Raw genomic sequence first — 13,546 nt, 5'->3', positions numbered from 1 at the left:
GCGTTCCTGTTGAATGAAGACCTGGGAGATTCCTTGGATAGCGTGGAAGCGCTTCTCAAGAAGCACGAGGACTTCGAGAAATCCCTCAGTGCCCAGGAGGAGAAGATTACAGTAAGACCCCTCCCTGCTGTCAGTGCCTTCAGATTATCATGAGAGCCAGCAGAGGTCTCGTCTTGTTCCAAAAGGTTCCTGAGCAGGTTCAGTGAAGGCTCCGGGTGCTTAAAGTCTCACGGTGATGATTGACCACCTTGTTGGAGACACAGCACGACTTCTAGAATGAAGTCATTTTCTTGATGTAAACCTCCAAGTTGAGATTACCTTCCTCTAAAAGAAATTAAGAATTAATGTAAGAGATATTTTCCCATTGAACACAGACCTTAGAAGTAGGAATTGAAAGGCTGTTGACCCATATCTGACTCCGTCAGTTCCTGCTGTGACGTTAGCTGCAGCTAATGTGTCCAGTCCTGAGTGAAGCTAGCGTAACTCTGTGCCCTCTAAGAACATCAAGCAAAAACTCAGCAGTTGAGGGATAAAGATTGTCATAGCAAACCTCAGAGTGAAAACCTTGACCTGTGTTCAGGTCTAGAGCATTCCGTGCCCTGTTCTGCACTTTCCTCTGGGGTCCAAGCTGTGGAAGAGTCACTCACCAGTGAAGAACCTTATTCTTCTTCCTAGGCCTTAGACGAGTTTGCCACCAAGCTAATTCAGAACAACCACTATGCGATGGAAGATGTGGCTACTCGCCGAGATGCGGTAAGTGTGCAGCCTCTTTACACACCTCCTTTCTGTCCGTGGGTAGCCCTTCTGAGCCTGATCTGCGGGGGGGTAAGAGCTGGAGATTCACAGCGAGCCTTGCCTTCCAGCTGTTGAGCCGCCGCAACGCCCTTCACGAGAGAGCCATGTATCGCCGGGCCCAGCTGGCTGATTCCTTCCACTTGCAGCAGTTTTTCCGTGACTCTGATGAGCTCAAGAGTTGGGTCAATGAGAAGATGAAAACCGCCACGGACGAAGCTTATAAAGTAATGTCCTGTTAGCATTGCCATGTAGCACTTGGTTAGTAAGCTAAACACAGCACTCACAGATAAACTGTAGCTAAATAAAGAAAGCGGAAATTTCAAAATATACACTTTAATTTAATGTAAGCTGGTCGTTTTATATGTCCCCCTGTAAAGATAAGTGTGAGGGTAATGCAGCGTAACTTGATGTCCTTAGGTTCAAGATAGAACTCCCTTCTTCCTTTCCTTGGCAGGACCCATCCAATCTGCAAGGGAAAGTACAGAAACATCAGGCTTTTGAGGCTGAGCTCTCGGCAAACCAGAGCCGCATTGACGCCCTGGAGAAAGCCGGGCAAAAGCTGATTGACGTCAACCACTATGCCAAGGACGAGGTGGCAGCTCGAATGAATGAGGTCATCAGTTTGTGGAAGAAACTGCTGGAGGCCACGGAACTAAAAGGTGAGAGGAGGGCTTCCCTGGTGGCGCGGTGGTTGAGAGTCCACCTGCCGATCCAGGGGACACGGGTTCGTGCCCCGGTCCGGGAAGATCCCACGTGCCACGGAGCGGCTGGGCCTGTGAGCCATGGCCGCTAAGCCTGCACGTCCGGAGCCTGTGCTCCGCAACGGGAGAGGCCACAACAGTGAGAGGCCTGCTTACCGCAAAAAAAAAAAAAAAAAAAAGTGAGAGGAGGTGTGCACGGGGTTACGGGAGGCCATTTGGGGAATTAAATCTTCCTCCCTCGTTCCGTGTTTTGGGGACATGTGCCACCCAGACAAGCTGAGCTGGGTGACCTGGGCACTCGGGCTCACTTCCTGGGTAGGAGTCACCTGCCCTGGGTTCCTGATGCTTTGCTGATTTGGTGAATGTGGTTGAGCGTGCTGGTCAGGGAGGGCAGGGAGCCTGAGTGAGAAGGGGATGATTTGGTCGTTGGGCCTGACTGAATTGGGCCTCATCACTGAAAGTCAGAGCTCAGCCGGGAGCCAAGGGCACTTAACCATTCGCCAGCCCCTATCCCATGGGGGTTAGAAGGCTGCTTAACCGACTTCCACTTCAGCATCTAAAAGGTGGAGCAGAGGCTGCGGTTTTTCTTTACCCTCTTGATAGCAGTGACGCTGTAACTAGAATCCTGCCCCGTGGTCCTTCTGCGAGGTGCCATTGTTGAGAGCACACTGGCAGAAGGACGGTGTTAACTAATGAAATCAAACTTGCCTCCGTGACTAGGAATAAAGCTCCGTGAGGCTAACCAGCAGCAGCAGTTTAATCGCAACGTTGAGGACATCGAACTGTGGCTGTACGAAGTGGAAGGTCACCTGGCTTCGGACGATTACGGCAAAGACCTTACCAATGTCCAGAACCTCCAGAAGAAGCACGCCCTGCTGGAGGCCGACGTGGCAGCACACCAGGTACGGTGACCTGGGCGTGGCTTTTGGGCCAGTGAGCGCAGGAGTGAGAGTGGCCAGTCGGTCAAGAGCAGCTGGTGTGGGGAGGGATGAAGTGTGTTGATTTTCTTAGGGAACCATGTGTGCGCTATATGCTTCTGTTCAAATTAGACTGCCTTCCCTCGGACCTTTCTTGGATCCCAGAATGAGGGGAAACAGTGGCAGAAAGAATGCTGTTGGGTATGGGAAAAGAACCATGTTATATTTTCTCGGTATGTGAGCAAACCATACCTGAAGTAATAAAGTCAGCCTAGAAATGTCCAGAACATAGTTGCCCCACGCTGGGCCAGGCTTTCAAGACTCTGTCCTACCTGTTCCCAGGATCGAATCGATGGCATCACCATCCAGGCCCGCCAGTTCCAGGATGCTGGCCACTTTGATGCTGAAAACATCAAGAAGAAGCAGGAAGCCCTGGTGGCCCGCTATGAGGCTCTCAAGGAGCCCATGATTGCCCGGAAGCAGAAGCTGGCAGATTCTCTGCGTTTGCAGCAGCTCTTCCGTGACGTCGAGGATGAGGAGACATGGATTCGAGAGAAAGAACCCATTGCTGCATCCACCAACAGAGGTCAGCCTCCCGCCATCAGACAGGAATCCAGTTGGGAAAGGGCTCTACCCTTATGGCAGGAAGGGGACCAGTGTCAGAGTGAGCAAGGTCAAGTTTAAGTTGAACTGGAAGTTTAGGTAAACCGTGGTGGAAGCTAAGTGACAGTTATGCTGCCTCTTCTCTTGATGGCTTGGGTGACTTGGGAGTGGTTTCTCTTTCAGGCAAAGATTTAATTGGAGTCCAGAATCTGCTAAAGAAACACCAAGCCCTACAAGCAGAGATTGCCGGACATGAGCCCCGCATCAAAGCAGTTACACAGAAGGGGAACGCCATGGTGGATGAAGGTGAGTGTCGTCGGAAAAGTGGCTTCACTCTCATTCCTCACGGCACTCTTCTTGGAAGGCTGAGTGCGTGGACCCGAGTCAGTCTGGGCTGTAGGGTTGAAGACCGTCCCCGCTCTCTCCTGACTATGACTTTGACTTGCCCATAACCTCTCTGAGCTGAACTTGTTACCTGTGAGGTGGGGATGATATCACCTGCTCCCACAGTTGTGAGGATTAAACAAGGTCAGACACTGAGGAGCCTGAGACAGTGCTCAGCAAGTGTGAGTCTCCGTGACTGGGAGTTGGGGGAGTGGGGGCTGTTATTTTTATTGTTTCTTTATGATAACATCACTGACACCAACTAGGGATACCCTCCTTCTTAGAGTCTAGATAGACTTCATGCTCTGAGGAGGCAGAAGACAAGCAGATCTGTTGGGCTGGAACCTGGACCTCTCGTAAAACTGAAAATATGAAGGGGCCTGGCTCCCCAAGATGTAGTGTCGTAGGTGCTGCGAGCGCACAGAGGACGTTTTTGTCCTGCTGCAACGTGTCCACCTGCTTCTCGTTGTCCTCCCTCCCCTGCCTACCTCGCAGGCCATTTTGCTGCAGAGGACGTGAAGGCCAAGCTCCACGAGCTGAACCAGAAGTGGGAGTCGCTGAAATCCAAGGCCTCCCAGCGGCGTCAGGACCTGGAGGACTCGCTGCAGGCCCAGCAGTACTTCGCTGATGCCAACGAGGCCGAGTCGTGGATGCGGGAGAAGGAGCCCATCGTCGGCAGCACCGACTATGGGAAGGACGAGGACTCGGCTGAGGTGAGGCGAGCTGGGGGCTGCCGCGCTTGGGCTGGGGCTGGCTGGGAGAATGACCACGTGGAAGGTAGCCTCACGGTTGTCGCCCTTCGAAGTGTTTCAGCGTCTTTTTTCCCTTTTTACTATGGAAATTCAGTCATACTTAAAGAAGAGAGGAGACGGCCTTTCACCATCAGCCGTGACCATTTCTCCATTCTTGTTTCATCTTTCCTCCGCCACCTGCATACACATACGTACATAAACACAGTTCTTTGTTAGTCATCTTTTTTTAGGGGACCCCTTAAATTTTATTCACAAAGGTCTAGGTGTAGCCGTGTGCCTACCTCTTCTCTTGCCAGTCTTCACAAAAACCACAGTGAGCTGAATATTGACATGACCTGAGATGATTTTTGGAAGTGGCGGTAGAGGAAAATGGAGAAGCACCGAGTGTGGCGGGGAACGGGGTTCCCTGGACGAGGGAGCTGCCACTTGTCGGGAATGTTTATTTCTTAGGATGGGGGTGGATCTGCTGTACGTGTGATGTTGTTCTTTATGTCCCTTCATGTGTTTCAGGGGTTGCCTAGTTAAGCATGTAAAGGCAGGCTGAAAAGATTATAGTAGAAATCACAGTATTTCCTCCAAATTAAATGTTTACCAAAAAGGGGGAGAGAGTGGAGGACTGATCAGGTCGCCGGGTAACTGAACAGATGTCGGAGTCAGGCGGCGCGTGGGGGAGGCAGCAGGGCGGCTCTGGCTTCTTGCTCAGGGTCGCCGTGTGTATTTTGGTTCCAGGCTCTGCTAAAGAAACACGAGGCTCTGATGTCGGATCTCAGCGCTTATGGCAGCAGCATCCAGGCTCTGCGAGAGCAGGCCCAGTCATGCCGGGTGAGTGTGGCTTCCATTCAGCAGCTGCGAGTTCCCTGGGGGCTGGGGGGCTGGGGAAGATGAAGGACCCGGATGCGGCCAGCAGGTGTCACGGTCATGGGTGTTGTTCTTGTGACCTCAAAGACCCCAAGACAGGTGAACTTCCTGAATCAGATTTTGTTGGTAGCTTTAGAGAAGAACTCTCACAAAGGTGTGTTTGGTAAATTTGGGACAGCTGTGGAAGTTGGAGTCGGCCGTGGGCTTAGGTGCCACACAGGGGACATCCTGTAACTTTGCCCTTCCTTTGGATTTTTAGCAACAAGTGGCCCCCATGGATGACGAGACCGGGAAGGAGCTGGTCTTGGCGCTCTACGACTATCAGGAGAAGAGCCCTCGAGAGGTCACCATGAAGAAAGGGGATATCCTCACCTTGCTCAACAGCACCAACAAGGCAAGCGCAGAAAGAGGCCGTGGGCGGGTCTCCATCAGCACTGCCAGTTGCGCTCAGTTGGGCGTCTTGGGAGTGTGTCTTTCCAGGATGAGGCTGGTTTCGAATTTGAAGACTTTAGTTCCCTGGTCCACCTCCCACTTCATACAGGTTTATCCTGTTTTGCCTGTGACCAAGATGACCAGTCTTGTTTCCTTGAATACCCGGAAGCTAGTGTAATGACCCACCCTCTCAAGGGTAGCTTTTTTCACCATTGAAAAAAATTCCAAGTGGAATTTTTTTCTCTCTTGGATCAAAGTGTGCTCCTCTGTAGCTCGTACCTGTTGGTTCTAGACTGTACGACTACAGCACACAGTTGAAGACGGCGCCAACGTCACTCCATAGGCTCCGTCTTCTCAAAGTTAAACGCTGCCTGGTTCATCAGCGTTTCTCGCCTGACACATTCTGGTTTGGCAGTGTCCTTGGAGTGAGTCCATGGTCCTCCACGTGTCATAGGACTGATCCCCAAAGAGCCTGCCTCCCCTCTCGGTCTAGGCTGGGGAAGTGTCCTCGGCCCGGCCGTTGTCAAGAACCTCCTATCCCCACACCCTCAGCTTACCCCAGTCGTGGGAGTTTGAGAAAACCTGACTGGTGTCTTTATGTTGACTCTCACCCTCAACTAACCCTCCGGTCTGACTGATTTACTCAACAGCAGCGTCGTCCAGTAGAACCTTCTGTGGTGGTGGATGTTTTATGTCTGTGTTGGCCCTACAGTAGCTGCTAACCGCAGGTGGTTGTGAAGTACTTCACGTGTGGCAAGTGCAGCTGCGTTTTTATTTAATTTCACTTAACTTACTTAAGCGTGGCTCATGGCTGCAGTATTAGCACAGTTGCAGGGCGTCTACGCGAAGAGAAGGCTGGCCTTCCTGTCCCGAGTCATCGGGGCTGCACTGTGACCGTCTGCATACTTGGCACGTCACGGGATCCTCTTGCCGTGATTAGAGCTTTCTTTTGTATGCACACAGGCCTCCTTGGATTCTTCCTTCCTCAGGGGAGGAATTGGCTTTCAAGTCTCTCTTTTTTTCCACTTAGGACTGGTGGAAAGTGGAGGTGAACGATCGTCAGGGTTTCGTGCCGGCCGCGTACGTGAAGAAGCTGGACCCTGCGCAGTCGGCCTCCCGGGAGAACCTCCTGGAGGAGCAGGGCAGCATCGCGTTGCGGCAGGAGCAGATCGACAACCAGTAAGGGTCTCGCCATCGGGCACAAAGGGCCCAGCGCCGCTTGGGGCTTAGTCTGCGTCGCGCATGGGCTGAGGTTTAGGCAGCGTCCTGAGGCTCCAGAGCAAATGCTCTTATGATGCCTGTCTGCACTCAAGAACACACTCTTCCTGCCTTTCCCAAGTCGCTTCTAACCCACACAACGCTGTTGGAACCTAAAATCCCTGACCCGTACCTTTGTTTTCCATTGTTTTGTTGTCTTCCCCTGCATTGGCAAGTTTCTTTTCCTAGACATTTGCAAATTATTACCGTCTCAGTCTTTGTCCTCGGGTCAGGAGATGTTCTTGAAATGGGTTTTTAGCTGTTCCACACCCCTCCTGCTCTGCCCTTTGTAAAAGGCCACGTAGGGAGCGTCTCATCTATCGACTTTGTGCTCTGAGAATGGAGTATACTTTTTATGAATCGGCTCTGTCCTCGTTACTGTAGCTAAGCCCCCATAAAGACCTATGTCCCTCCTTTAGGGTATATCTTACTCTGCTAATGAAATCAAAGGCTTTAGGCACTTGGGAGAGATCCAGAAAATACATCCTCACTAGAGTTTAGAATAATAGAACTTTTCTGACCCTGATGATCCCCTCAGAGATCGGTTATTTATACACTTAATTAGACGTTTTCTGTTACTGTTAAGACAAGAATGAGAGGTTTTGGCCTGGATCATAAATACGAGAGCAAAGCAGTGGACCAGATATCTGACTACAGTTGCGTGTTAGCCCTCAGGAGAGTCTCTTCCTCGGGGCGGTCACTGTATCCCCTGGCCTGGCTCTGCGAAGTGACCAGTGTTTCTAGCACAGGAACATTTACTGCCTTAAGCGTGGCAGACGTCAGGAAAACGAAGGTGAACTAACCCTCTAATTTAATGTGATTTTCCTGCTCTTTCCGTACTGTGATTTTACTCCCGGCCTGGCCTGCTTCCAAGAGCTCTTGAATGACTCCCTAATTTTCCCCACTCAAAGCCTCCGCCGTCACAGCACCCATCGGAGCCGCCGCCTTCCATCCCCGTGGATTAACCCACTAATCCGTGCGTGCTTTTGCTGTGCCCCTCTGTGCAGGACGCGCGTAACTAAGGAGGCCGGCAGCGTGTCTCTGCGTATGAAACAGGTGGAAGAACTGTGAGTAGGCCGGAAGCTCTGCCGAGTGCCGCCCTTGGCTCCCCGTCCATCCTCCCGCTGCCGCTTCTCTTGAAGGCGCTCGTGGGTCCAGGAAGGCGAGGGGCGGGAGGGGCCCGTCTCCGGCATCAGCTTTCGCTCACAAGGGAAGGGGTTTGGGTGAAGCTGTGTCAGCTGTGGCCGCTTCTCTCGTTGGTTGCTTCTGTGCAGCTGTGTGTTCAGAGTGTTGTTGGTTCCCCTGCTGGTGGCTTTTGTGCTGGACCAGCCGCTCTCAGCAGACCCGGAGGCCGATGATGCCATAGCCCTCAGTAGGCAGGAAACCACATGCCTCGTAAAGTGCTCTGATACTTGGTAATTCGTTCCTTTTTTATTTCACTTCTGGAAGCTTAGAATGGATTCTAGATTTTTTTTTTTTTTTGGAATTTTAACTCAGTTGTACTAAGTTTGTCATTTTCACATCTCTAAAGATACCAGAAGTTCAGTCTTTTGTATTTTAGTTCCCCAGGGTGAGAGTGTCATTTGAGTCTCTTCATAAGAAACGTTCAGCTAATGAAATGGGATTTATGTGATTTCTCCTTCTGAAGTGGTCAAAACTTTCTGAGAAATAAATGTATTATTTTAGAAACAGTAGAAATTTCCTACTGTTCCGGAGATACTAAAATCCTGTAGGAGGCTGTTTAAGATAGCTCAGCATAGCATACCTTCCCCCACTGCCTGGGGGCTGCTGGCAGAATCACACGGCAGGAGAACAAGCCCTCTGTATACATTACGCGCAGCAAGTTCATCTCATCTCGCAGCTGTAGTCGCATGGAGCCTGTGGTGGTGTGCCAAACGCTTGGTTTCGGTCCTTTGTGGTTGTGATGTCAGTGCGCACGTGGCTGGGCATGAGTGTGCCGGGCCACCCAGCCACCCAGTTGTGAACAGTGCCGTGTGTGCTTGTCCCTGAGGTGGTCTGTGGGTGCTCGGGGTCTTCGTCTGCCTTCCGATACTTTGTCACCAGGGCATCATCGTTACCGACTCACAGCCTGGGACCCACATCTTGGAGACAGCTGGTAGTTTGCCACTGTGGGAAGCTAACTGTCTCCCCTGCCCCCTCTTGTCACCCTCTCGAATTACATCAGGTACCATTCTTTGCTGGAACTGGGGGAGAAGCGTAAAGGCATGTTGGAGAAGAGTTGTAAGAAGTTTATGCTGTTCCGTGAAGCGAATGAGCTACAGCAGTGGATCAACGAGAAGGAAGCGGCCCTGACGAGCGAGGAGGTCGGCGCAGACTTGGAGCAGGTCGAAGTGCTGCAGAAGAAGTTCGATGACTTCCAGAAGGTACAGAAAGTTGTTCGGGGACTTGGTTCTCTTGATTTTTGCTGTGGATTACCAGAATGAAAATTCAGTGATTATATTCCTTCATTTCTGTAGCCATTCTTAAACGAGTTTAATCGAAACTTTTCTCACACCAGTTTAGTTTTGAGGAAATACATGCAGTTTTTTCTACATGTTGTTTTAAGAACTTTCCTAGGGCTTCCCTGGTGGCGCAATGGTTGAGAGTCTGCCTGCCAGTGCAGGGGACACGGGTTTGAACCCTGGTCTGGGAGGATCCCACATGCCGCGGAGCAACAAAGCCCGTGAGCCACAACTACTGAGCCTGCGCGTCTGGCACCTGTGCTCCGCAGCAGGAGGGGCCGTGACAGTGAGAGGCCCGCGCACCGCGATGAAGAGTGGCCCCCTCTCGCCGCAACTAGAGAAGGCCCGTGCTGAGGAACGAAGGCCCAACACAGCCAAAAATAAATAAATAAATTTAAAAAAAAAAAAGAACTTTCCTAAACCTAACATACAAACGTGTAAAAGTAGTTTTTCTAATTGGGGTTAAATTCACGTAACATAGAGTTAACCATTTTAAAGGGTACAATTCAGAAACACTTAGTTCATTCACAGTGTTGCACTACCATCCCCTCTGTCTAGTTCCAGAACATTTTTTATCACTTTAAAGGAGACCACAGACCCATTAAGCCCCCACTCCTTATCCCCCCTCCCCTCCCCCCCAGCACCTGGCAGCCACCGAGCTGCTTCTTGTCTCTGGATTTATGTATTCTGGACATTTCCTATAAATGGAATCATAGATCATGTACTTTATGGCTGACAGCTTTCACAGAGCATAATGTTGTCAAGGTTCATCCTTGTAGATGGATCAGTGATCTGTTAACTGTTTATGGCTAATATTCCGTGGTGTGTATATACCACATCTTGTTTATCCATTCCTCAGTTTAAAAGTATTCTTGGGACTTCCCTGGCGGTCCAGTGGTTAAGACTCTGCACTCCCAATGGAGGGGGTGTGGGTTCAATCCCCAGTCAGGGAACTAAGACCCCCGCATGTCGCACGGTATGGCCAAATAAAAAAGTATTCTTACAACCAATTCAGGTGGGTTGAGGGGCTTTTCTCCCAGAGTGGCTAGCACTAAAATTTCATCACAGTTTTGACATGTGTCCTGTCCCCTACAAAGAAATGTTTTTAAAAAATCTCCAACCAGGGTTTCCCTGGTGGCGCAGTGGTTGAGAGTCCCCCTGCCAATGCAGGGGACATGGGTTCGTGCCCCGGTCCGGGAGGATCCCACATGCCGCTGAGTGGCTGGGCCCATGAGCCTGCGCGTCCGGAGCCTGTGCTCCGCAACAGGAGAGGCCACAATGGTGAGAGGCCCACGTACCGCAAAAAAAAAAAAAAAAAATCTCCAACCAGAATAATGGATTTTTAAAATTTATTTAATTATTTAATTTAATTTAATTATTTATGGCTGCGTTGGGTCTTTGTTGTTGTGCGTGGGCTTTTCTCTAGTTGCGGCGAGTAGGGGCTACTCTTCGTCGTGGTGCGTGGGCTTCTCGTTGCGGAGCATGGGCTCTAGGTGTGTGGGCTTCAGTAGTTGTGGCACACAGGCTCAGTAGTTACGGCTTGCGGGCTTAGTTGCTCTGCGACATGTGGGATCTTCCTGGACCAGGGCTTCAACCTGTGTCCCCTGCATTGGCAGGTGGATTCTTTTTTTTTTTTTTGGCAGGTGGATTCTTAACCACTGCACCATCAAGGGAGTCCCAATAATGGATTATTATTAACTACAGGTAGTTCAGTAAACATGAGACAGACGTCTCCGATGCCCTGCTGTTTTCTTACTTCCTTGGTAGTGACAATCAGCATTTTCTGATTTAGGTGACCGTCAAGGAGTAGAAAAGCTGTAAAATACCTATTGGACAGAAATTTATATATTCAAACCATAGTTTATGAGTACCTGTTGCTCTTCTTTGAATTGCTCTTGTGGGTTTTAGTTATTATGTCTTTTTCTTTGAAGGATCTCAAGGCCAATGAGTCACGGCTGAAGGACATTAACAAGGTGGCTGAAGACCTGGAGTCCGAAGGTCTCATGGCGGAGGAGGTGCAGGCAGTGCAGCAGCAGGTGGGGGTCTGGCCCCTGCACGGTGTCTGTTAAGGAAGCAGCTTGGCTCCCCCTTCATCCTGCGTAGCCTAGCACGCGTGTTCCGTAGCACAGGGTGTGGCCAGGGCACTGGTTCTCTGTGTGACCTGCACTGTCTTGGTTACCTTTGACGGGAGGGAAAAACAGCTGTCCTCCTTATGCCCATTAAATATTGTAGAAGTTGTTGAATGTTCTTTTAGCCCTTAACTAGTAATAAATTCATGCAGTCCCTTAAATAAAGAAAAGGTATTACATAGGAACACTTGGTCTCTCTATAGACTTTAAGAAGTTCCTCTGGCCAGTCAGGCTGCCTGTCTTTTTGTAATTCTCTCCAGGTTTGACATGACAGTGATGAGTGTAACTTAGAAGTGTGTATTTCCTCTAATAATAGAACTGGTTTTCTTCTCTGCTTGTAGGAGGTGTACGGCGCGATGCCCAGGGTAAGTGTCTGGTGCCCCGTGTGGAACTTGAACTTGAGAAGGATTAGCTCTGGGGAAGAGGATAAAGTCAAGAGCCTCATAAGGATTTCTGTTCTTGAACCTCGAGAGATGCCTTTCGTGTGTAAAAATCTGTGGAAAAGAAATAGCAGAAAAAAAAGAAAAAAGAAAAGAAATAACAGAAGTTGGTCTCTATTGGCCATCCTCCAAAGATCAAAAGAGTTTTTCTCTGTTCAGTTACCTAGAACTTTTTCCACAGCAATTCTTTTTTTTTTTTTAACATCTTTATTGGAGTGTAATTGCTTTACAATGGTGTGTTAGTTTCTGCTTTAAAAGTGAATCAGTTATACATACGTTCCCATATCTCTTCCCTCTTGCGTTCTCCCTCCCTCCCTCCCTCCCTATCCCACCCCTCCAGGCGGTCACAAACCACCGAGCTTGATCTCCCTCCCCAGCAATTCTTTAGGTGTGTTTATCCCTCTTCAAAGAGTCCTCTGAATATGACATAAAGAAACGCTGGACATTTTATTAACTTTCCCCATTGTCTCCATCTCTCCTACTGCATTAAAAAAGGAAGCACTTTTCTCTCCTGTTTCTTTGCTTCGTTTCCCTCGAGCAGCCTTGCAGTTTGCTGCCAGCCAGTGTTGAGTTCTGAGTCACAGAGGGAATTGCTGTTCCAGCTGATTTCTCTGTGAACTTCCTGTCGTCCAGAGGGAAGGCTGGGGCTGCTTTGTTTTGTGCACAGTTGCTTGGCTGCCTAAATGCCTCCTTTTTCTTTGAATAGGATGAAACTGATTCCAAGACGGCCTCCCCGTGGAAGGTAAGAGCTTCTGTGCAAATTATTATTTCCAAAGGTTTTCCAGGAACAGAAATACTTTACATCCTTTTCTGGCGTGCCTGTTATCTGAGTATTTAGGCTTGTCTGAGCCTGTGGTTGTTTCTGGACTTGTTTGGCCCGGTGTCTTTCTGACCCTGGTGTTGTATTCTTGGAATCTGTCATGCCTTGAAATGGGGTGCTTAATACACAGAAGCAAAATGTCTCCCTGCAGACGCTCAGCACAAATTCAGTTAGGTCGAGTTTATCACGAACTGTCGCTGCCAGGGTACACAGCTGGCCCTCCACATCCGTGGGTCCACATCCTCGGATTCAACCAATCAACAATTGAAAATACTAGCATCCGATCCATGGTTGGTTGAATCCAAGGATGCAGAACCCGCCCATACAGGGCGCCGGCTCCAAGGGACTTGAGCATCTGTGGATTTTAGTACCTCGGGGGGTCCTGGGATCATTCCCTGTCGGGTACCAAGGTTACAGGGGTGACTGCAGTTCACAGAGGTCACACTGCATAGTCAGGCATGGTCCCACCAATAGGACTACAGCCCAAAAGGACACATGATGTGAGGATGAAAAGGAGCGTAAGCTCCACTCATCGTCTGCCTGACCGCTTCCTCCCGGGGCCTAAGAAAGGCTTGAGAGAATGTCCACATCCTGACGAGACACATAAAGGGGGGACACCAGATGTTTACCAGCTGCAGTGGACATTATTCCAGAGAGATCCAGGGGTGGTGCTTGCCCAGGGTGGGCATAACTTCCAGGAGGACAGGGGATGAGCTTTTTCACGTGAAGCGTTTATAGCCGTGATTATGGAACTAGTTGCCTAAATGCCAATTCTAGCATCTTTCCTCCTGACCCAGCTCTTCAGGAATATGCCACTCGAGTTATAGACAAGCTAAAAAGAGCAGATTTCTACTTTATGAAAGTACACCTTCCTAAAATCTGAAGAAAGCATGAAAACCTAAAAACAAAAAGTCTCCCCACACCAGTCCCTAGGTTGGTACTTCTCAGCCCTGTCATGAGGTCTGACCTGTTGTGAGGACCTAGGCTGAAAGGGGT

General features: G+C 49.9%; 1 protein-coding gene across 3 annotated transcripts in view; it reads left to right on the top strand.

Annotated features, from left to right (window-relative positions):
* The window catches only part of SPTAN1 (spectrin alpha, non-erythrocytic 1), a 60,472-nt gene that overhangs the window by 23,213 nt on the left and 23,713 nt on the right, over positions 1–13,546 (top strand). For 2 of the 3 annotated variants that reach the window (XM_082843582.1, XM_082843581.1), the window contains exons 12-26: positions 1–111; positions 676–753; positions 864–1,019; positions 1,250–1,454; positions 2,217–2,398; positions 2,756–2,999; positions 3,200–3,322; positions 3,896–4,113; positions 4,882–4,974; positions 5,270–5,404; positions 6,473–6,621; positions 8,885–9,083; positions 11,093–11,197; positions 11,632–11,655; positions 12,437–12,472. In XM_082843582.1, coding sequence (XP_082699708.1) covers positions 1–111; positions 676–753; positions 864–1,019; positions 1,250–1,454; positions 2,217–2,398; positions 2,756–2,999; positions 3,200–3,322; positions 3,896–4,113; positions 4,882–4,974; positions 5,270–5,404; positions 6,473–6,621; positions 8,885–9,083; positions 11,093–11,197; positions 11,632–11,655; positions 12,437–12,472 — 2,058 coding nt within the window. Of the gene's footprint in view, positions 112–675; positions 754–863; positions 1,020–1,249; positions 1,455–2,216; positions 2,399–2,755; positions 3,000–3,199; positions 3,323–3,895; positions 4,114–4,881; positions 4,975–5,269; positions 5,405–6,472; positions 6,622–7,706; positions 7,767–8,884; positions 9,084–11,092; positions 11,198–11,631; positions 11,656–12,436; positions 12,473–13,546 lie in introns of all 3 variants that reach the window. The other variant, XM_082843583.1, reaches the window with a different exon arrangement.

This window comes from Leucopleurus acutus (assembly GCF_964270905.1).
Source record: "Leucopleurus acutus genome assembly, chromosome: 7".
NCBI classification, from domain to species: domain Eukaryota; kingdom Metazoa; phylum Chordata; class Mammalia; order Artiodactyla; family Delphinidae; genus Leucopleurus; species Leucopleurus acutus.
Note: the sequence above shows the minus strand (reverse complement) of the source record. Positions and strands in the feature narration are given on the sequence as shown.